General features: G+C 42.0%; 1 protein-coding gene across 5 annotated transcripts in view; it reads left to right on the top strand.

The window, feature by feature from the left end:
• NOL4 (nucleolar protein 4) overlaps window positions 1-25285 on the top strand; it is a 456659-nt gene that overhangs the window by 300744 nt on the left and 130630 nt on the right. For all 5 annotated transcript variants that reach the window (XM_069731269.1, XM_069731271.1, XM_069731270.1 and 2 more), the window contains exon 5: window positions 4158-4290. In XM_069731269.1, coding sequence (XP_069587370.1) covers window positions 4158-4290 — 133 coding nt within the window. The remainder of the gene's footprint in view (window positions 1-4157; window positions 4291-25285) is intronic.

Below are 25285 nucleotides of genomic sequence, written 5' to 3'. Positions count from 1 at the left end.
CAATTTCTCCTATTACCCTTGGCAAAATAGGAAATTCCAGGCTAAAAAATCATTTTTGAGGAAAGAAAAATTATTTTTTATTTTCATGGCTCTGCGTTATAAACTTCTGTGAAGCACCTGGGGGTTTAAAGTGCTCAATATGCATCTAGATAAGTTCCTTGGGGGGTCTAGTTTCCAAAATAGGGTCACTTGTGGGGGAGCTCCAATGTTTAGGCACACAGGGGCTCTCCAAACGCGACATGGTGTCCGCTAACAATTGGAGCTAATTTTCCATTCAAAAAGTCAAATGGCGCGCCTTCCCTTCCGAGCCCTGCCGTGTGCCCAAACAGTGGTTTACCCCCACATATGAGGTATCGGCGTACTCGGGAGAAATTGCCCAACAAATGTTATGATCCATTTTATCCTATTGCCCATGTGAAAATGAAAAAATTGAGGCAAAAAAATTTTTTGGGTGAAAAAAAAGTACTTTTTCATTTTTATAGATCAATTTGTGAAGCACTTGAGGGTTTAAAGTGCTCACTAGGCATCTAGATAAGTTCCTTGGGGGTCTAGTTTCCAAAACGGGGTCACTTGTGGGGGAGCTCCAATGTTTAGGCACACAGGGGCTCTCCAAACGCGACATGGTGTCCGCTAACGATGGAGATAATTTTTCATTCAAAAAGTCAAATGGCGCTCCTTCCCTTCCGAGCCTTACCATGTGCCCAAACAGTGGTTTACCCCCACATGTGAGGTATCGGTGTACTCAGGAGAAATTTCCCAACAAATTTTAGGATCCATTTTATCCTGTTGCCCATGTGAAAATGAAAAAATTGAGGCTAAAAGAATTTTTTTGTGAAAAAAAAGTACTTTTTCATTTTTACGGATCAATTTGTGAAGCACCTGGGGGTTCAAAGAGCTCACTATGCATCTAGATAAGTTCCTTGGGGCGTCTAGTTTCCAAAATGGGGTCACTTGTGGGGGAGCTCCAATTTTTAGGCACACAGGGGCTCTCCAAACGTGACATGGTGTCCGCTAAAGAGTGCAGCCAATTTTTCATTCAAAAAGTCAAATGGCGCTCCTTCCCTTCCAAGCCCTGCCGTGCACCCAAACAGTGGTTTACCCCCACATATGAGGTATCAGTGTACTCAGGACAAATTGGACAACAACTTTCGTGGTTCAGTTTCTCCTTTTACCATTGGGAAAATAAAAAAATTGTTGCTAAAAGATAATTTTTGTGACTAAAAAGTTAAATGTTAATTTTTTCCTTCCATGTTGCTTCTGCTGCTGTGAAGCACCTGAAGGGTTAATAAACTTCTGGAATGTGGTTTTGAGTACCTTGAGGGGTGCATTTTTAGAATGGTGTCACTTTTGGGTATTTTCAGCCATATAGACCCCTCAAACTGACTTTAAATGTGAGGTGGTCCCTAAAAAAAATGGTTTTGTAAATTTCGTTGTAAAAATGAGAAATCGCTGGTCAAATTTTAACCCTTATAACTTCCTAGCAAAAAAAAAATTTGTTTCCAAAATTGTGCTGATGTAAAGTATACATATGGGAAATGTTATTTATTAACTATTTTGTGTCACATAACTCTCTGGTTTAACAGAATAAAAATTCAAAATGTGAAAATTGCGAAATTTTCAAAATTTTCGCCAAATTTCCTTTTTTATCACAAATAAACGCAGAATTTATTGACCTAAATTTACCACTAACATGAAGCCCAATATGTCACGAGAAAACAATCTCAGAATCGCTAGGATCCGTTGAAGCGTTCCCGAGTTATTACCTCATAAAGGGACACTGGTCAGAATTGCAAAAAACGGCAAGGTCTTTAAGGTCAAAATAGGCTGGGTCATGAAGGGGTTAATAATCCACAAATAGTAATAGACAAAAAACAGTAGCAAAGAATACTATATGTCCCAGTATTATATTAGCATATATTCTCATATTATTATATACAGTCACAAGGAATATATAAGGCTATCACACACAAAGTACGTTAAACATACTCTATATTAAGTATCGTGTGTGTTATATCAAAAGCCTAGATACAGTAAATGGCAGATCATGTACACTAATAATAAAGTGTATGAGTGCAGAGGTACCTATGTGCCTTTATCAAGCATTAAAAAAATTATGTGAGAGCAAAATATTTATATTAAAATTGTTATATTCCCATAGTATGGTCACTGTATATGTAGTTACATAATGTGCCATATCTGCCAGATTATGTGGAATGCAAGAATAAAGTTTCAAAACGTCAAATGAAAAAAATGACATATTGCCCGTCCATTGAAAGTCATCAAAAGCAGCCAAACACAATAGAGTTATCCTTGAGATAGCCCAGAATACCTTGAAAATGATCGTTCACTCAGACACTGAGTATCACTTTAAGAGACCCAGAACCAAAAATGATCAGGCTAAGAGGTGATGGGAACATTTTCTTATGTATTTTTGGTAAGCCTTAAAACATGGCCAAAATGGGATGTTCTGTAAGTACCGTAAATATTCAGATTCAACTTTGTTTAGGACACCAAGCTGAAAACCATCAATTTGGAGCTTTTTCCTTGGGGGGTATTTTTCGCTTTGTAAGACGCTCCGGATTATAAGACGCACCCCAAATTTTGAGGAGAAAAATAGGAAAAAACTTTTTTTAATAAATTGGTGGGGCGTCTTATAATCCATCACCTATAAATATCCCTAATGTACAGCCATAAAGGAAACGTATAATACACCAAAAAACCAGCCTTCACACCAAAGCCATGAGGTAAAAGCTATATATAATCTTTATTAAGTACAATACATATAAAATCAGATAATTGCGGGAAAAATACCCAGAGCACAGAACAGAAGGTGGGCAACCCAGAGCGGAAAGTACCATAAATAACATCACCAATGTAAACAATATGACGCAACAAAGTGCCAATGTGCAGTTGATCACGTACATACATACATATAATATAAGTATATAGAAGTAAATGGTAACCTATATATTTACCAAATGGAGCGCTCCTGGGGACCCACCACACCCGACGCGCGTTTCGCACCGGTCTTATAATCCATGCGTCTTATTACTTACCAGGGGTTGTGGCTGTGGTGGATCAGGGTCCCAGGGTCGTTGCTGGAGGCAGGAGTGGAGCATTGCTGCAGGCTGGGATGAGGGGGTCTGCAGGTGGCTCCTGTGCTGCAGGGGGGCTAATGTGCTGCCGGCTGGGATGAGGGGTCTGCAGGGGGGCTCCTGTGCTGCAAGCTGGGATGAGGGGTCTGCAGGGGGCTCCTGTGCTGCAGGGCTGTCTCCGATGCTGCAGGGCTGTCTCTGGTGCTGCGGGGGGCTCTGGCGTCATTTTGTGAAAGGCCAGAGCCCCCGGCAGTTCGTCCATGCGTTCCTGTATGACTGACTCCGGGAAAATGGCCGCCGGAATCTCGAGAGATGAGATCTCAGCGCTGAAATCTCATCTCCCGAGATTCCGGCGGCCATTTTCCCGGAGTCAGTCATACTGGAACTAACTCCGGGAAAATGGCCGCCGGAATCTCGAGAGATGAGATCTCAGCGCTGAAATCTCATCTCCCGAGATTCCGGCGGCCATTTTCCCAGAATTAGTCATACTGGAACGCATGGACGAACTGCCGGGGGGCTCTGGTCTTTCACAAAATGTCGCCAGAGCCCCCTGCAGCATCGGAGCCTCCAGCATCACCCGGGGCAGCAGCGGACAACCCCGGCAGCGGCGGCGGACGACAGCGGCGGCGGGTGGTAGCGGCAGCAGACACCCCCTCATCCCAGCCTGTAATGGTAAGCGGTATATCCGCTTTGTTAGACGCACCCACGTTTCCCCCCCAAATTTTGGGGAAATAAAGTGCGTCTTACAAAACGGAAAATACGGTACTCTTTAAAAGCTGGAATCACATTTGTACCAGTTTGCAGTAAGTGGTAATATCATCTAAAATAGCAAACACTTGTTCCTTATGGAAAGGTGCATCCATAAACACCACTCACCCTCCTTTATCTTCATCTTCTGATTAAGACCTTGCGGTTGAAACGCATCAACAGATATACAGTATGCCGCTACTCTGCCTGTTTGGATTTTTTATGGATTGCTAATAAACTGAAATTTTTTCTGGCCATTTCTTCTTTTGCATATCCTATATGCCATCTTACCATGTGATCTTTGGTTGTCTGCAGGATGAAAGTTCTATAGAGAGTGATGAATTTGACATGAGCGACTCCACTAGAATGTCAGCTGTAAATTCTGACCTCAGTTCTAACCTTGAAGAAAGGATGCAGAGTCCGCAGAATGTTCATAGTCAACAAGATGGTAAGCGAACAAAAGCAATGAACTGGAATATAAGTTGGTGTGCATGCAACGTGTAGGTGTATGTTCACACTGACCACTAAACAAGGCAAAGACAAAATGAACAAATACCCTGCAGTGAATAAGTAGCAATAATGAATTAAAGTAATATAAGGTACTTGGTTAACATATCTATGATAAAAAAAACGTAAAAGCCATCCGACCAAGGAGACCCTACTTGGGACAGTCCTACCGTCTAGTATTATGTAAGTAAGCATGAACCAATTACTTATATTATGACAATTCCAATACAAAATAATGTTATATTATTTATATATTTGATGGTTGGGCTGTTAGTAAAACTTTAGACCTCTTATGCATATGCCATCATCTTTCAGTGATTACTACCATGATAAGATGTGACCCAATAACTTCTTATACCAAGTGCTATTCTTTTGTTATGAGTATGGCGGTATTGTCTGCTTACTACTATGAGAACAAAGAGTTAATTCACTCAGTATACTGATAAGATTATACTGTTTTAATGGCTAACTGAAAAGATGGTAACAAATTGCAAGCTTTCAAGACTACACATGTCCCTTCATCAGGCAAAGGCTAATGCAAATTCTGAAGAATCACATATTTATACACAACACAGCACAGAGAGAAAGAAGGCAATAGATAAGACAAGTGACCTGAATTATCATTATGTGAGAAGGATAGACATAGATATTGGCTAACACAGTACAAAATATATATCTTTCCTGTTTTTAAATATAGATATTGTATCCCTTCTCTGAAAGCCAGGTGAAAACTATATATCACCAGGTGTCTATGCTATATATACATACATATACATGCACATTCACAGCACATATGCTATATAGTGCTCAGCTTAAATGAGTACACCCCCTTTAAAAGGTAAGCTTTGAATCAATATCTTACTGAAAAACAAAACAATTTCTAAAATGTTGACAAGACTGAGTTTCATAGAACATTATTTAACCCATAACATGAAATTAAGGTTAATAATATAGTTAGACATACAGTGTGGAAAAAAGTATTTAGTCAGCGACCAATTCAGTCGTCCTGGTCCCTAGGCAGAAAAACAGCCCCAAAGCATGATGTTGCCTCCCCCATGCTTCACAGTAGGTATGGTGTTCTTTGGATGCAACTCAGCCTTTGGTCTCCTCCAAATACGACAAGTTTTGTTTCTAACAAACAGTTCTACTTTGGTTTTATTAGACCATATGACATTCTCCCAATACTCTTCCGGATAACCCAAATGCTATCTAGCAAACTTCAGATGGGCCCGGATATGTACTGGCTTAAGCAGGGGGGCACGTCTGACACTACAGGATCTGAGTCCCTGGCGGCGTAGTGTGTTACTGATCATAGCCTTTGTTATGGTGGTCCCAGCTCTATGCAGGTCATTCACTAGGTCCTCCCATGTAGTTCTGGAATTTTTGCTCACCGTTCTTGTCATCCTTTTGACACCATGGGGTGAAATCTTATGTGGAGCCCCAGATCGAGGGAGATTATCAGTGGTCTTGTATGTCTTCCATTTTATTGCTCCCGCAGTTGATTTCATCACACCAAGCTGCTTGCCTATTGCAGGTTCAGTCTTCCCAGCCACTGGTGCAGGGCTACAATTTTGTTTCTGGTGTCCTTCCACAGCTCTTTGGTCTTCACCATAGTGGAGTTTGGAGAGTGACTGTTTGAGGTTGTGGACAGGTGTCTTTTATACTGATAACAAGTTCAAATAGGTGCCATTACTAAAGGTAATGAGTGGAGGACAGAGGAGCCTCTTAAAGAAGAAGTTACAGGTCTGTGAGAGCCAGAAATCTTGCATGTTTTTAGGTGCCCAAATACTTATTTTCCCCCATATTTTGCAAAATCTTGCCAAATCAGACGAGGTGATTTTCTGGATTTGTTTTCTTAATTTTGACTCTCATAGTTGTGGTCTTCCTATGATGTCAATTACAGGTCTCTCTCATCTTTTTAAGTGGGAGAACTTGCACAAATGGTCGCTGACTAAATACTTTTTTCCCCTCTGTAGTTAATGTAGTTGATGCAAAAATGAATACTTCCCATGTCAAAAACTACTACATCTAGTATTTTGTATGATATCCATGATTTTTAAAGACATCACCAAGTCTTCTAGTCATGGAATGAACAAGTTGGTGACATATTCAAACATCTAGAGAGAGCAATTACATGGTTTCCAGTATTGATATTCTCACAGTTTTATATGCTGCAAGTTAAATCTTATGAGAAGATGAAATGAAGACCGTTTCTAGCCAGACTTCTCAGAACAGTAAATACATGTAGTTGGGTCACACTGGTTTCTGTCAGTTCTGAGCTGATGGCACTACTAGACATCTTCTGATTTTGAGGGAAGTAAGCATGATGTGTCTTTCAACTGATGCACTAAGTTTCCTTGGCCGGACACTACAGATATTTATCCATCATGAAATATCATCAAGGGAGGCATTTGATTGACTCCAAATGTATTCTGTAACATGACAATGAACTACCTTCAATGTAAGGAAGAATAAGTAGTCCTGGAAGTGAAAATATGGATCTCACAAATCCTTGATCTCAATATGATCAAGGCAAATGGTGGTCACACTAAAAATTGATTTGATTTCGAATTGTCTTTTGTTCATTCACTTTACATTTTGTGAATTGATAAAAAAAATTAAAAGTTAATACTTCTATCTTTAAAATTGGACCTACATTTGTTTCTCACCTGATAATCTACTTTATATACAGACTATTAATTCTATGCTGTATACAGACTAAATACTGTATAAAATCTATACTATATACAATGTAGAATATATACAGACAATGAACACTATATAATAAAGAAGAAGCAAAGCTTTTGTATTTTCGGCGATTGTGCAATCATTTTCTTTTTCTTCAGTTATTTACAGTGTACACTCTATACCATTTACTGTATAGCATATATAATGTACACTTTACACAATCTATACTACTTACAATGTACACTATATACAGTGTATAAAATATATGCAATCAATAGTATATGCAATATACACTATGTACAATGTACATTATACAGTTGTGCGAAAAAGTGTTTACCCCCTTACTGATTTGCTATTCTTTTGCATTTTTGTCAATCTAAAATGTTTCAGATCACTAAACAAATTTAAATATTAGGCAAAGATAACACAAGTAAACACAAAATGCAGTTTTTACAGGAAGGTCTTTATTATTAAGGAAAAAAGAAATCCAAACCTACAGTGTCCTGTGTGAAAAAGTGATTGCCCTCTAAACCTAATAACTGGTTGGGCCACCCTTTATTTGTAACAACTGTAATCAAGCATTTGTGAATCCTATCTTAGGGGGATTCAGGCAGAGCCCCCCCTGGACGCACTGCAGAAGCGCAGTGTGAACAGGGCTTAATATCCTATTGTGTGGAATTGTGCCGTCTACTATATTATTCCTCGCTGTTCCAGTACAGCAACCAGACACGGACAGCAGCCAGACAAGACCCCGGCCCGAAATGGACAGTGGCCAGACACGGACACGGCCAAACACGGCCAGGGGCCAGACACGGACACCGGCCAGACACGGACACCGGCCAGAAACCAACAGGGGCCAGACACGGACAGGGGCTAGAAACGGACAGGTGCCGGACACGGGCCAGACACGGACGCCGGCTCGAAACAGGCAGGGGCCAGACACAGACAGGGGCCAGACATGCACAGGGGCCAGACACGGACAGGGGCCAGACACGGACACCTGCCAGAAGTGGACAGGGGCCAGACACGGACAGGGGCCAGACATGGACACCGGTCAGACACAAACACCGACCAGACACGGACACCAGCCAGACACGGGCAGAGGCCAGACAAGGACACCAGCCAGAAATGGACAGGGGCCAGACACGGACACCGGCCAGACACGGACAGGGGCCAGACACGGGCAGAGGCCAGACAAGGACACCAGCCAGAAATGGACAGGGGCCAGACACGGACACTGGCCAGACATGGACAGGGGTCAGACACAGACACCAGCCAGAAACGGACAGGAGCCAGACACGGACACCGGCCAGACACGGAGAGGGGCCAGACACGGACACCGGCCAGACACGGACAGGGGCCAGAAGACTCTTTTTTTTTTATATAAGTCTGTTGCTGTCGTCTTTCAGCGTTTCTTTCCCTATTCACATGAATGGGACACAAAAATGCAAGTGAAAAGGCTGCACAAACGCTGAATATTTCCTGCCAACACTGTAAATCAATCCACAGCAAAAATGGTGCTTGTGAACAGACACTACAGGGGTTTTCTGAGAATGTAAAAGTAATTAGCATGAAATGATAAAGCCCCTGCTGCTCCAGCACTGATGCTCTGGGGGTCTCCTCTAGTCTCAGCACTGGGCTGCAGGGATCTTGTGGCCCGGGGGTCTCCGCTAGTCTTAGCACTGGGCTGCAGTGGTCTTGAGGCTCCAGGGGGTCTCCGCCAGTCTTAACACTGGGCTGCAGGGGTCTTGTGGCTTCACCCTATATTATAGCTGCAAAGGGAATAGTGACCATCAGGAACCCCGAACCATTGGCCACGGAGCCAGAGGGGATTTAGCAGAGTAGGTTGGGGGACATGTAGGACTTTTTTTTTTTAAATCTCTTTTTATTCTTCTGTTTGTGAGGTAGGATGTAGAAAAAGATGGCAATTCTGCTAATGTTTTCTATTATGTGACTGCACGGTCCCCTTCACACGACCTATCATGTTTTTCACAGATGCCACATGTGCCCTATTTGACCTACGGTGCTGCACTCATGTCCTTGTTTTCCCAGCAGCACGGATGACAAGTCTGTGAGTCCATGTAAACATGCCGTCCATGTGCTGTCCATGTGCCGTTCGTGTGCCGTACGTGTTTAACATGGAAAGTATATGAGAAGCTTTATAATTTAATTTCCATTATCCATACCGGAAAAACACGGATGGCACATAGATGGCACACTGATTGAAAACACTGGTGACACCGATATCGGTGTAACTTGTACGTGTTTTATATGAATATGGGGGCCTCACTTTCAATTTTGCCTAGGGCCCCAATTTGTCTAAAATCAACCATGTCAATACTACATACTGACAAACTTCACTTTAAATAATGTACAGTTTATACTGAAAATGCATACTGTGTACAATGTACACTATATACAATATATACTATACAAAGACAGTGTACAGTACACTATATGCAGAAAATATATACTATATACAATCTATACTACATACAATGTACACTCCATGCAATCTATAGTATATGCAATGCACAATATCTACAATATACAATCTATTCTGTATATAATGTACACAATACACTATCTATACTTTATGCAGATAATGTACACTATATATGTAACACCCCTTTAGGGCTACCACGGTACACTGGGTGTTATGGGGGGTCTCACCTCTCCAGGGCGCAGTGCCTCCACCCGAATCTTGATTGGAGCTCTCTCTCTGGGACTGCAGAAGGGCTATTATCTTCTGCCAGAGGCTGACTCGGGAAGCCCCTACCACACTCAGTACACACTCACAGGGATCAGGAGTAAAACAGTTTAACAGGTTTATTGCTATGCAGCATAAATGTGATGGATTTAAAAGAATAACATGCAATACAAGTAACTATGCTCTGTCAAAATCATATATACATCACACTCTAATTCTACTTCAACCCTGCAAGAATAAAGTAGCAGGGTTTTTTCCGTCTCATCTGGTTTAACTCAGTCCAAACATTGGGGCAAAGTTGCCGCGGTTGTTGGCGCACAAATTAGAACAGTTGGTGCACTTAGATGAATACTAATGGCAATAGTCTGGGCTGTAGAGTACTCACTGTAAATAGCGCTGGTAGAACCACAAGTCTCAGAAGGGCACTCACTGCGCATCTCCAACGGTCGGATGGGTCTCTGGACACCAGCTGGGAGCGGCCGGATTCAGTCCTTTATACGGTGGGAGTGCCGGCAGAACTCTCCAAGTTCTTGATGTAACTTGCTTCAGAGGGTAAAAACAAGCCGCGCTCTCTCCAACAGCGTGGGTATATCCGAGGGGACAACAACACTGCAGCATAGAGGGATACAAATCCGCCGTGCTCAGTCTCTCACAGCATGTTGCCACACGCGCTTATTTCTCTGAACTTTTGCTTTCACTTTCTGCCCAGCTCCTCCCTCCAAGTCCCTCCTCATCCAATCCAGGCTGTGTCATCTGACTGAATCAAGGATCCCTGGGAATGGTAGTCCACTGCAACTAAGGGGAAAATCTGCTAATGTCTGTAGGTCCCCGTCTAACAGCAGCTGCAAAGCTTTTCTTAGTGTCTGTAAGTCCCAATATACCAGTAGCTACCCTGACAGTTCCCAGTGCAGGTGTTACATATACATACAATGTACGCTATGCACAATCTACTCTATATACAATGTACACTATACACAATCTATAGTGCATACAATGTACATTATATAGAAGCAACGTACAATATATAAAAGATATTCTGTATAAAGACAATATATACAGACAATTTACCTTATATGCATTCTATACTACATACAATATACAATTGATATAGACAATGTACACTGTACAAAATCTATACTATATACAAACTACACTTTAAACATAATGTACAATATATAACAAACTATACTGTACAAAGACAGTATACAGTACATGGAGACGATGTGTACTATATACACAGAAAATTTACACTAATTACAGACAGGGTACGCTGTACAAATGTATATTATATACAATGTACATTATACATAAGCAATGTATATTATATACAGTCTATACAAACTATACTAAATACACAGGGACAATATAGAAGACTCAAAAGTCTATCTCTTCCTTTGCTGTTCTTCCAAAAATTCCACAGAGTAAAGAACTTTTGACCATGTGACTATGATATCATCAAAGGTTCTGCTTCTCTTATAACATCAGAATCTGCACTGATAATGCAGGACTGCTATTATCAGTGCAAATTCAGTTTTTTAAGGCAGGTGGCCAAGGGACTTAACAGCCCATCAAGCTTCCTACAGTGTAGGATCTCACAAGGGCCTGTTTAGGACCTGGAAGTCCTGGGCAATTGACCAGTTTGCCCTTCCTCCCCTCACCTTCTAACAACGGCCCTGCATGAGCAGGAATAATGTGCGTTCCTCAGTTTGGGTACAGAGGTATATCCAAACCTTGTAACATTCTGGTTGGAAAACTCCAGTACATCACTTTGTGGTAAGGTATAAATGTTGGATTTACGTAAACTGAAGTTAAGTTCCAGAAATAGGGAGATAAAATCCTGAATGGAGCACGTTCAGTCATACTGACGCAGCCTGTGTTAGTTTTCTAAACATCTGTTGGGATTAGCTGGGGAAACTGTATGACCTTAAATAAAAAGCAGCATACAGTAAGTCGATGGGAAGACATTGATCGCTGTCATGGTAACAGTTATCTTTTGAAGTTCGACACACTTTCCTCTGAATAAGATGCCATTTTAGAAATCAGTCTGTAAATATTATCACAAAGTGTATCACAACTAGAAGGCTTACTATCCCCATCTGAGGTTTTTCTATACTTTGTGAATATTATTAGCTGTGAAAAACTACTGATGTGATGTTGCTGAAAGGTGATTGACAAGTTTCTGCTTTTTGTTGCATTAGCTGTATTTTTATATCTAATTCAAAGGACTTTGTATAATTATCCAGTTATTTTCTGATTTTACCTATCACATGCACACAAAGTTAAATCATTTGCAAATTAATTTGTCCATCTCAGGAATGGGAGGAATATGTTAACTGCTGCACGTAGAGATGTTCTCAGTGTTATTTAAAAGCCCTTTGGGACTATAAAATGTTCTTTTTTTTGCTGCAACCTACTAATTTCTGACAGCTAAAACCCCTTCCTTCTAATATGACGTACACACTGTCCCTATGTTCTTCATGAATTTCTCATAGGCAGCGTAAAAACATTTCAACTGTATTTATCTATAAATATACAAGGTTATATAAGGTTGCCACAAATTACTGGATCTATAAGTTGTGCATAAATATGTGATTCTTCAGAATTTGTTTTAGTCTTTGCCTGATGAAGAGACCTGTGTAGTCTCGAAAGCTTGCAATTTGTTACCATCTTTTCAGTTAGCCATTAAAAGGTATCAACCACTGAGGACTCTCAATTCTAAATATTTTTGGATCTATAAGAACATTGTTACACTTCTCTTTATATCTTAATATATTTCCAGTTAATAATAAGTGACAAAGGAACATTAGATTGTACCATTGTACAAGTTTTTGACTTGTAAAAAAATCATACAAGGAAGAATCATTTTAGGGCTTTTTCACTTTTAATGTAACCTATAATCTGTTAAATTCCACACTGAAATCATTTTAAGGGAAGAATAAAAAAATAATGTGTTTGCATAAGTGTCAAGACCCTCTTATTATTGTTGATGTAATTATGTGCAGAATAATGCAATCACATTTAAACTGTTACAACACAGCAAAGAGATCTAATTTTTGATAGTTAATTTGTCCAAAGTATTAGATATACCATAGAACACTGTGAAGACAGTCATCGAAAAGAGGCTTAAATTTGGCATAACAATAACAGTGACATTACCAAGAACTGGGCATCTCTCCAAAATTGATGAAAAGACAAGAACATTGGTTGCCAAGAGGTCTAGAGTAACATTAAAGGAGCTGCAGGATTTTCTGGAAACTACTGGTAGTGTACTCCATGTGACCACAATCTCCCATATCCTTCATATGTCTAGTGGGTGGGGTAGGGTGATAAGATGATAGCCATTTTGCACAATGAAAACATCCAGGCTTTGCTATGTTTTGCAACAACTTACATCACAGCTACCAAAAGCACATAGGAAAACATGTTGCTGTTTGAAGTTGAATTATATGTTCATAATTTCAAAAGGTATGTTCGTAGCATCGGCAACACTGCACATCATAAAAAGAACACCATACCCACGGTGAAGCCTGGTGGAGGCAGCATTATGATTTGGCTCTGTTTTTTGGCAGCTGGAACTGAGGCTTAAGTCAAGTTGAAGGGAATTATGTACAGTTACAAACAGCAGTCAATTTTGCATCAAAACTTTCAGGCCTCTGCTAAAAAGCTGAAGATGAAGTGGAATTTCACCTTTCAGCACGACAGTGACCCTAAGCATACCAGCAAATCAACAAAAAAAATAGCTTCATCAGAACAAGATTGAAATTTTGGAATCGCCCAGCCGCAGCCCAGACTTGAATCCAATTGAAAATCTGTGAGTTGACCTGAAGAGTTTATACTGATTCTCAATCTGCGCATGCACCGCCCATCGTTCCCAGAGAACCAGCGCAGGAGCACGCAGAAGAGGAGACTGTAAACATCTCGCTGGTCCTCTGGGCACAGTGGGTGGCACAGATTGAGCATTAGTATATACTTTTAGATGTGACCGTGCATGCACAGCCTCCAGCATTTTGTGGCTGACGTAATGTTTTTTTGGGACAAAATAAAGTCCTGCACAGACCCGATATTTAAAATAGGAGGCAGGTCACTGACGGATTAGTAACAAATAAAGCTGCACTCTGTAACACTATAGCATGCAAACATGTAATGTATGAAATTGTAATTGCATTACTGCTCAAGAAAATAGGTTAAAAGGAAGGTATTTAGCACATAAATTTGCCAATTCATGTGTGCCCAGCAGCCAACGACAAGGCGATTCTCTTTGCCAGAGCAACAAGAAAAGAGACTGCCCATAGATCCGCCCCGATGCATGAAGACATGATTCTAGCAAAACTTTAAACATTCAGTACACAAGAGCCACAAAACGGATTTATTCACCGCAAGTATTATTTTAATCAGTATTATAGCACTAATATGGTCCTGTCTGTAGTTTATGCAGCAAAATCCTGCTGACAGATAATTCTTTAAGGGTGTGCGTATTTATGAAATCACATTAGTTTAGTGCTTTAAATTTATTTTTCCACGCTAAAAGATTTCAGTTTATTTTTCAATTGAATTGTAAAGATTATGGGTGGCATTACCCTGCCATTTCACAGAGGTGTGTAGACATTTTTCATACAATGTCGAACACAATTGACAATTGGATAGGGTTTCCTTTTCCAAAATGCATGCAGCCTCACATTTCTATTCCGCCCTACTGCCATCCTTGATTTGCTGCTATTTAAAATATCAGATATAAAAATTAAGCTTTGGTTAATGCAATAAATGCAGCGCACCAGTGGTCGGTCTGTCTATCTATCTATCTATCTATCTATCTATCTATCTATCTATCTATCTATCTATCTATCTATCTATCTATCTATCTATCTATCTATCTACCTACCTACCTACCTACCTATCTACCTACCTATCTATCTACCTACCTACCTATCTATCTATCTATCTATTTATTTATCTATCTACCTATCTATCTATCTATCTATCTGTATCTCTCTCTGATAAATATATACACAGCGAGAGATAGCTATCTTTATATATATATATATATATAAGCATATACAGTATATACATATTTGTTTTGGGGGGTGGTATGCAAACATATGTCTTGGGTTTGTGCCCCTTTTGACATTCTAGTAATGCATTAAAGGGAATCTGTCTCCATGATTACACTATGCCAACGACGGCAAACCTTTAATTTTAATAGTCTTTTCACATGGACCAAAGGGACCTCTGAGTCCCTGGTGCGATTGAAACCCCTGCACCTATTATAGTCACACCCCTGCTTGGAAAAAATACTTTCTTCTCTTACCTGCCACATAAGAAAAGGCCCTGGTTACACCTGTAGCCGGCCTCTAGCCAGTTAGCTGAAGTTGTACATTTCATTTGCCTTTAGGTATTGAAATGAGAAAGAGTCAATGTGAAAGGTGACAGCGACATTACATTGGATGTAAGCTTTGCTCTAGAAATGGCTGCACTCAAAATGCCGAAAAGATATTATATAAATTATACTGCTTCTCCAGTCCCATCACAGAGGACCTGCTGCATCAGGAGCGTGTGCATCATTGCCCTTCTCGGCAATTTGGCAATTAAGGGTGAAGTTAGAAGAGTGGGAGTCTGGCAGCGTAATGAGAGTGTAATGAATATTACATGTATATTCAAGTTGGTCAGAATGAGCAGAGAACGGGAATTTTGCAAACCACGGCAGCTGGAGAATGTACACTAATGTGCTAAATACGGTGCAGTAAATGCATGTGGTTTTGTAAAAGCTGAACTCACTTTAGAAGAAGAAAGAAAACTGCATGTGTTTATATGAGAAAGTTTGTGTTTGCGTCTTTCTAGATTTGGGCTTTACAAGGGCATTACAGTAAGAAGAGGTTGTCACCTAACCACAGAATGATCCTTGGACGTTTTTTCATTCTCTATTAGGGTATCTTCCCACGGTCAGTAAACGCTGAACGTTTGACGCTGTGTACATCCGCAGCATCCAGATTTTACAGCATAGTGGATGGGATTTCAAAGAAATCCCATGCCCACTATGTGCGTACAGACGCTCGCAGATCCCCCGCGGAGATGGACAAGCGACGCATCTCTCCAGACCACAGTATGTTAATTTACCTTGTGGAGATGCAAGTCTCCACAAGATTAAAAAAAAAAAAAGAGCAACAACACTTCGTTCTTTCGTGGCATGTACATTTTAGTCCTTTATTACAAAAAGTTTTTCATGGACATGGTTTTACGGGCAGGACAAGTGCAGATAAAACAGGCAAAAGAACAGGACGACGGCTGTTTCGCGTTAAGATACGCTTCCACGGGTCCAGGTGACATGCCACGAAAGAACGAAGTGTTGCTGCTCTTTTTTTCTTTTCTTTTGATTGCTTAATGTGTGGTTTCTTCAGCAAGCACCTTCATCATCGTGTTTACACTCTGCTATGTGCCGTGGACTCAGAGCTCATCTACTCCACCAGTAAGTAGACATATTTCTTAGTGCCATTTGATTTTTTTTCTCTTTTATTGGCTGATCTCCACAAGATAGATTTCACCCGTGCAACGCATAGGATGCGGTGATTCTGCACAGTCCAGTGAACACATGCGTATTCACCTGCTTTCAATAGCCGGCAGCGCTTTCGACGCAGCGGACATGTGCTACATGCAAAGTGCTGCCAATTACTGACCGTGTGCTTCCGGCCTCAGAGGGCACAAGAAAGTCAAATACAACATTTGGCAATCTCCATTAGTTTCATCTAGGGTGAATGGAGCGACAGTCCTCATTTTCAACCACTGTTCTGTTTAAACAGGAGACTGAGGTTTCTCTTTCCGGTGATAAGTGCGAGTATCAATGGTCAGAACCCTACTGATCTAGTAGTCACCTATCCCGTGGATATGTGATCATTTATTCTTGTTTGACTACCTTATTAAGGCTATTGCGCCACAGAAGAAGAGACTGGTATTACATTCAATTGGGCCAAAATACCTACACTATTGATCTCGTGCACCTTGCTGTGGCCCCTGTAGTTGATGCGGTGTCTCGCGAAGCACTGAAGAGGGAGGGGTCGAGCTAGGAAGCTACTGAAATGGCCTGTTACCTGCCTTACATACTTGTGGAAATATGATGAAAACAAATTTGCTTTGGGTCCGATGGACTCCACACGAATAATTAAAGGTTGAAGGATAATTTCCATCTCAGCCATTCACTATGCCATTCATTTCTGTAGGTGTTACTGATCAGTGTAGCTCAGCCGCTCTCCACTGTTTCCTCAGCTCCATCTTCTGTGTTGGTGCTGGACGAAGTTGTTACTGTCTCAATCATAAAGAATGAGAGATTGGAGATGAAATGGAAATAACTGTTTAAAAGTGGAAGCTGGAGTGGTGTCACTGTTAAAGATCCAGACGCATCACGTTGCATGCATCTGTGTGTGGTTGACATATGAGTTGTCATGATCCATTCCGGAGTTTAGTCCTGTCTGCTCTTTCTCTGGGTGGATCATGTCAAGGGTTAACTTTGATCTGCCTCATTCTGGGCTCAGGTTTGCTATTTAGCTCCCAGGTATCCTGAGGGTGGTGTCAGCTATAGCTCTGTCTTTGGCGTGTGAACCCTACTCTGGAAGCCCTTGGTTTGTCCTACTGTGAACCCTGACTTGTCCTGTGTCTGTTATCTCCCCCTGCCTGCCCTTTCCCAGTGTCTCTTTGTTTGTCTGTATATCCGCTTGACTCCCTGGTTATGATCTCTTGGCTTGGCTCTTTGACTCTGTTTCAGTTTGTCGCTATTGTACCGTATTTTGCCCATCCTGGTTTACTGATCCCTTGCTATGTCCTGACTATTCATTCTGTCTAACTCCGTTTGTACTATTGTGCTGTCTTGTGATCTGACTCGGCTTTCCTGACCTCGCTCTCGCCACTAGGTGGCGTCTGTTCAGTTGCTCTGTGTGTGCAGTCTGGCTTCCCTACCAAGCTCCCCCTGGTGGAGGTTGCGCTGTACTGCACTGCAGCTGCATGACATGAGTAGCATTTATACTTTTGGATCAGCTTTTGTCCACTTTTAACATCAAAACATATTTAGGTCAAACATGTGATGCAGACTTCCATCTTAATACTGTATGTATTTACATCAGTAGGAGTTTGTTTTTATATGAATCCCTTTTATAGACTTTTCATTAAAGGGAATTTATCAGAAGAATTCCACTCCCCAAACTATTTATATGTGCATATAGCTCTTCCATAGACAAGTCCAGCAATACCCTTTACATGGCCAGTCTTTTCCTCCATTATTGAGAAATCAATGTTTTAATTTATATGTAAATGAGACTGATTATTTGAAGCCTCTGTCACTCCAGCTCCATTCCCCGCCCAGAACTGCCTCCTCCTGCTTGGCTGATGGCTCCTTTTCTTGCAATCGCAGAGCAGAGAGGCTGTCAGTCAAGCAGAAGGCGGTCCTGGCCGGGCAGCGAATAGAGCTGGAGTGACAGAGGCTTCAGATCTACAATAGCTCTTCAGACTCATGCGCATAACATTTCAGACACTGATTTCTCAGTAATGAAGGATCAGACTGACCATGTACAGGTATGGCTGGTGGATTTGTCTTAGAAACAACTTCATGCGCATGTAAATAGTTCAGTGGGTAAAATCCTTCATATGTAATCTGTCAATGGGATCAAACCTTCAAAGCTTTTTTTATGGGCATGCAGGTCATAGAAATCTGAATAAAATTATATCTTGGATTGTATTATTTAGTGTTATATCTACGAAAGGCAATGTTAACACAGGATTTTACATCTTTTTACATAAAAAAAAATCTAAATGGTGTTTAAGGGTGAACATTTACAGTCGCCAAATAAAGCAAGAACAAACCAAAGAACCCTCAAAGTACCAATAATCGGACAAAATCTTCTATGAACTTACTGGCAAGTTTACAAATCCCCAGTACTTTATCTTTAATTTGGTAGAAGAATCTTCCCAGCACTGTTATTATTTTACTAGGTTTTTTTTGGCCACAAAGTGCTCGGCATATAAAACGTCTACACCCCATTCCCCGACAGCTGTGCATCACATCGTGCGACACAGTCCTCGATACACTGCCATATAACAATGGCACAGCACTTCACAGCACACCAGAATTAATAATGTATCTCAGTAGGAGAAGATTCTCGCTGAACGAGATAATTATGCTGAGAAGAATTACAGGGAGAGATGGGATAACCATGAACATGATGGATGGATACAGTCACGAAAATCAAGAATACATCACTGATTAGTCAAAGGACCTCATAGACTGGAGGGACCTTCTGGAGAAACACCATTTATATGGCCAGGACGTATACAACTCTAGTTGATGGCACATCATAATCATCTCTAAATAAAAACATATTAGACATTGGTCATTGACACAAGTGATAAGCATATGTTAGAAAATATGGTGACCATTTATTTGCCATATAATCAATATAAACCATAGATGAAGACCATGTGGCTGCAATAAGGCTCTTAAAGAAAGGGGGGCAAGAGAGGATGAAACAAACCAAGGCCCTAAGCCCAGGACTATATTAATGGGTGACTTGGTTATGAGACCCCTCTCTTCTAAGTGCACCACTTCTTACATATCGAACCTTCCTTTGTAATCGTGTTTTCTGTTGAAGATAGCATGTCCCTCTAGAGTGAGCTCACATTCAGGCCGCACAAGAAAGCACATGTCAGACATCATTTTCCAGTGCCATTTCTTGTCAATGTTGACATATTATAGAAACATATGCATGGTGCCTAAAGGTACCGTCACACTTAGCGACGCCGCAGCGATACCGACAACTATCCGGAGCGCTGCAGCGTCGCTGTTTGGTCGCTGGAGAGCTGTCACACAGACAGCTCTCCAGCGACCAACGATCCCGAGGTCCCCAGTAACCAGGGTAAACATCGGGTAACTAAGCACAGGGCCGCGCTTAGTAACCCGATGTTTACCCTGGTTACCAGCGTAATAAAACAAACAGTACATACTTACATTCAGCTGTCTGTCCCTTGCCGTCTGGTTCCTGCACTGACTGCTGGCCGTAAAGTGAAAGTGAAAGCACAGCACAGCGGTGAGTCACACAGCGGTGACTCACCGCTGTGGCTGTGCTCTGCTTTCACTTTACGGCCAGCAGTCAGTGCAGGAACCAGACGGCAAGGGACAGACAGCTGAATGTAAGTATGTACTGTTTGTTTTTTTACGCTGGTAACCAGGGTAAACATCGGGTTACTAAGCGCGGCCCCGCGCTTAGTTACCCGATGTTTACCCTGGTTACCAGTGAAGACATCGCTGAATCGGTGTCACACACGCCGATTCAGCGATGTCTACGGGGAGTCCAGCGACGAAATAAAGTTCTGGACTTTCTTCCCCGACCAGCGATCTCCCAGCAGGGGCCTGATCGTTGGTCGCTGTCACACTGGACGATATCGCTAGCGAGGACTCTGCAACATCACGGATCGCTAGCGATATCGTCTAGTGTGACAGTACCTTAAGGCTATTCTCATTTTTGTTAATCATTAGGTCTCATTTGCATTTATGCAAATCTCCTGTTTGTCCACTTTAATCTAATTCTATTAAATTTGCATTGTCTCAGTATAAACCGTTTTTGGCATCTTTATATATTTCTCAGTACATGTTGTGATATTGTACATTATTCTGTATGTATATCTGATATACACGGCATTGCAGCTGGTGAAATAATGGATTGTTCCCCCGAACAAAGACCCTGTCTCCTCATAGGTTTGATTTTGGCCTTACTCTAGATCAGTGTTTCCCAAACCCCGTCCTCATATCCCCCGACAGGTCATGATATCAGGATTTCCTTATTATCGCACAGGGGATAGAATTATTATGAAGGCATCAGAACTTGCTACAGGTTCCCTCACCTGTGCCATAGTAAGGAAATCCTGAAAACATGATGTGTTGGGGGCCATGAGGACTGGAGTTGGGGAACATTGATCTAGGATCATAGTCTGGACTTGATGGATTTCTGTCTATTTTAGCTTTATTAATATATAGTGGATACCAGTCCGAGCAGTCAGTCCATTATGTAATGTGGGTTTCTGCCTGTTTAAAATGCTCTCACTTTGTTATTACAGTTCCCTAATTGCAAATTAAAAGGCGGCATGGCTTCCACATCTCTGTGATCATTTATACAGAGAATGGAAATTAAATGATTAATTATAACATGCAGGTAGAACAAAACCAATTAAAAAATGGTGGTAAAATGATGCCCCGATTTTTTTATTCTACCAAATATATCTAGAACTCCAGTACTATTAATACGGACTGTCCTGTATGGCTCGCATATCACGTGATACTAATTTCAGAGTATCTAAAGCCATTGAGGAGTGTTAGACTGTGACAAGCTGATGATTTATTGAATCCTGATAATGAGCAGCCTAATAAGATGTTAAATATATTCCAAGTGTCCATTTTTTAACTCCACATTGGTGAATCACATTTTGGGCAGACACTGACCTCTGTGGTGTGGAGTCGGAGTGAGCAGCGGTAAGGAGCAGAGGATGCCATGTCCAGCTGGTCTAAAAACAATCTGACAAAGGCCCACATCGGACTTAAACTTTGCTCAATAATTTGAAAAGTAAATTTTTTTCTCAATTGGATGACACATATGTAATATCATATTTAACTGTCTATTAGGGCTCATGCAGATGAGTGTATTTTCTCTCGTCCAAGAGAATAGGGTCGATTATGTGAATCACACTCTGATCACACTCTGATCAAACTCAGATCAGGGTGTGAGCATAGTGTGCTTCAATTCTCTCGGATGAGGAGAAGATGAAGAAAAACATTTCTCAATCTTCTCCATTATGTCAGACGGTAGAAATCTTACTGCAATTAGATGTCATCCGAGTGCAGTCCAATGTTTTTCACACACTCATTGACTTGCATGGCTGAGTGCAATCCGAATATGAGATCAAACTAGGGCATGCTGCGATTTTTTTCCTCGGACAGACTCAGTACGAGGAAAAAAGAGGACGGCCCTACAGAGTAACATTTGTCTGAGTGTGATCTGATGTTTTGTTGGATCGTACTTGGATTGAAAATACGGTCGTCTGCGTTCTGATTAAATACTTTATTTAATTTGCATCATTTGTAAGGTACATTATATTCAGTTTGGCTTATTTGCAGGCACAGGAGATTCTCCTGCCTATGTCTGTGCAGGTACTGTGAGCTTTCAGCAGAGGTACAGATGCCGGAGAAGTGGTCACTAGTGTACATCACATGACTGCAGCCATATTACCGTATATTAAGAGGATGTCACACCTTTGGGTACATTTTGTAACTTAAATATACTCATTTGGGATAAAAAAAAAACACATTTTGCAACTAGATTTTATTAAATATTTTGCACCTTTTGGCTTTTGCAGGCTTTTTGTTTCTCTGCCCATTACAGGCAAGAGAATCAATAAAAGGGGTTGTATGATCCAGTCCGATAGACCGTGTGTGACTGTATATTTATTAATCCCCCCAGGGCACACTCTTTGTGCTGCGGAGAATTGCTGTAGTCGGGACCAGAGGGTATGTATGTGTTATGCATACTCCTGGTCAGTGAGCGTGGCCTCGGTCTCCATACACTTGCATGGAGCGAGGCCGCACCCTGTCTAGTGATGCCTCCGACCAGTGGGTGTGTATGAAGCGAGGCCACGCCCTGTTTAGTGATGCCGCCTACCAGTGGGTGTGTATGAAGCGAGGCCGCATACTGTCTAGTGATGCCACCGACCAGTGGGTGTGTATGGAGCAGGGCCGCACCCTGTCTAGTGATGCCGCCGACCAGTGGGTGTGTATGGAGCGAGGCCGCACCTTGTCTAGTGATGCCGCCGACCACTGGGTGTGTATGGAGCGAGGCCACGCCCTGTTTATTTATGCCATTGACCAGTGGGTGTGTATGGAGCGAGACCGCGCCCTGTCTAGTGATGCCACCGACCAGTGGGTGTGTATGGAGCGAGGCCGCACCTTGTCTAGTGATGCCGCCGACCACTGGGTGTGTATGGAGCGAGGCCACGCCCTGTTTATTTATGCCATTGACCAGTGGGTGTGTATGGAGCGATGCTGCACCCTGTCTAGTGATGCCACCGACCAGTGGGTGTGTATGGAGCGAGGCCGCACCTTGTCTAGTGATGCCGCCGACCACTGGGTGTGTATGGAGCGAGGCCACGCCCTGTTTATTGATGCCATTGACCAGTGGGTGTGTATGGAGCGAGGCCGCACCTTGTCTAGTGATGCCGCCGACCACTGGGTGTGTATGGAGCGAGGCCACGCTCTGTTTATTGATGCCACCAACCAGTGGGTGTGTATGGAGCGAGACCACGCCAACTGTCCAGGAGTATGCATAAGGCCGGGATCACACATGCGCGAGATATGGCCGAGTCTTGCAGGTGAAAACCCAGCTTTGGCGCCGGCACTCCGAAGCGGAGCGTGCAGCTCCATGTATTGCTGTGCGGCTGCACGCTCCACTCCGGAGTGCCGGCGCCAGATCTGGGTTTTCACCTGTGAGACTCGACGGTATCTCGCGTATGTGTGATCCCGGCCTAACTCATACATACCCTCCGGTCTCCTCAGCTCACAGTACAGGGTATTCATAAGTCTGCAGTCACACAGAGTGACTGCAGACTTATCGGCTTGGACTGGACAACCCCTTTAACAAAGAATCTGTCAGTGAGTTTGCTTTGATGCTTTTTTACTGCTCTATTTCTGAGCTCTAATCAGCTAATTTGTGAACACATCAAAGTTCATCTTGATTTAAAGGGATTGTCCACTACTAGGTCAACCTCTTCTTCATCTAAATGTTTGGCGCCTATAAAATAAAAAAGCTTATACTCACCCCCCGTCCTAGTGCTGTTCCAGTGATGTTGTCACTCGTGTTCCTGGGGCTCTCATGCAGTTGTTATGACACATAAGCCTGGCACCCGATCACGCTGGTGTCCCTGTCTCCACCGTCCGCCACAGCCCTGACATCTTCTTGATGTTTGATTAGTGATGAGCAAATATACTCGTTACTCAAGATTTCTTGAGCACGCTCGGGTGTCCTCTAAGTATTTTTTAGTGCTCTGAGATTTAGTTTTCATCGCCGCAGCTGAATGATTTACATCTGTTAGCCAGCTTGATTACATGTAGGGATTCCCTAGCAACCAGGCAACCCCCACATGTACTTATGCTGGCTAATAGCTGTAAATCATTCAGCTGCGGCGATGAAAACTAAATCTCAGAGCACTAAAAAATACTCGGAGGACACCCGAGCGTGCTCGGGAAATCTCGGGTAACGAGTATATTCGCTCATCACTATGTGTGATTTGTCTGAAGGCAGGGCAGTAATGTCAGCGCTGATTGACGCCAGGCTCATGTGTCATAACAACCGCACAAGAGCCCTGGAACGTGAGCGAGTGCCGACACCTCTGGAACGGCACGGGCGGTGAGTATAAGCTTTTTTATTTTAGCAGGTCCAAGTGTAAGGTATGAGAAGGGGGTTGTCCATGTGGTGGGTTAAATATGTTCTATGGTCATAAATAATCACAGAAGAGTTCAGAGGAAAAACAAATAAAAGAGTTACAAAATACCCATCAGAACCAGCTCACTGGCAGATTCTTTCTTAACTCATCCTACAGCCAGCAATGTGAAAGGAAACAAATGCTGTAAAAGACAAATGGTGCAAAATGTTTACTAAAACCAAGTTTAAAAAATTATTTTTAGCCCAAAAAGGAGGGGTGTAAATTCTTTGGATGTGGGGGACACGGTATCTATTGTCAAAGCATCAGATCCGTGGGCATCGAGGGGCTGGAACTCGGATACTGCAGTAAAAAATGAAGGGGGATTTTTAGAGTTTTCTATGCAAGTATATACCAGTTTTCAGTAGAAAGTGGCCAATTCTTTATACATTATATAATAAAAACTTCTGCAACTTTCTTATCTCAATTCACTGTCAGCAGTCATTGAAGAAACCTGAGAACCTGTATATAGACCTTTGGGTCAGGTGAATTATGTGTGACTACAGTTATTACTAACTCTCCGCTTTTTGCCTATAGATTTAAACAATACTGTTCCCATTTATTCACAATAATAGGAGATCGTTCCATAACATTTCTATATAAAAAGATCATGATTTAATTACATGAAACCTAAAAATCTCTGTGAGAGCCATGGATGTAGACATGCCGCATACTCGCAGAATAACAGGTATAATGTAATAATAAGCTTTATATAGCGCTAACATATTCCGCAGCGCTTTACAGTTTGCACACATTATCATCGCTGTCCCCGATGGGGCTCACAATCTAAATTCCCTATCAGTATGTCTTTGGAATGTGGGAGGAAACCGGAGTACCCGGAGGAAACCCACGCAAACACAAAGAGAACATACAAATTCTTTGCAGATGTTGTCCTGGGTGGGGTTTGAACCCAGGACTCCAGCGCTGCAAGGCTGCAGTGCTGCCCTAGATTAAGTAGTTATTAAAGACAAACTTGAGTACATATTAAGACTGTGACTCAGCGATCCATGGGAAAAACACCTTGTGCTGTAGACCTTACATT

This window comes from Ranitomeya imitator, chromosome 6, assembly GCF_032444005.1.
Source record: "Ranitomeya imitator isolate aRanImi1 chromosome 6, aRanImi1.pri, whole genome shotgun sequence".
NCBI lineage: Eukaryota > Metazoa > Chordata > Amphibia > Anura > Dendrobatidae > Ranitomeya > Ranitomeya imitator.
This window is presented reverse-complemented; position numbering and strand designations above follow the sequence as displayed.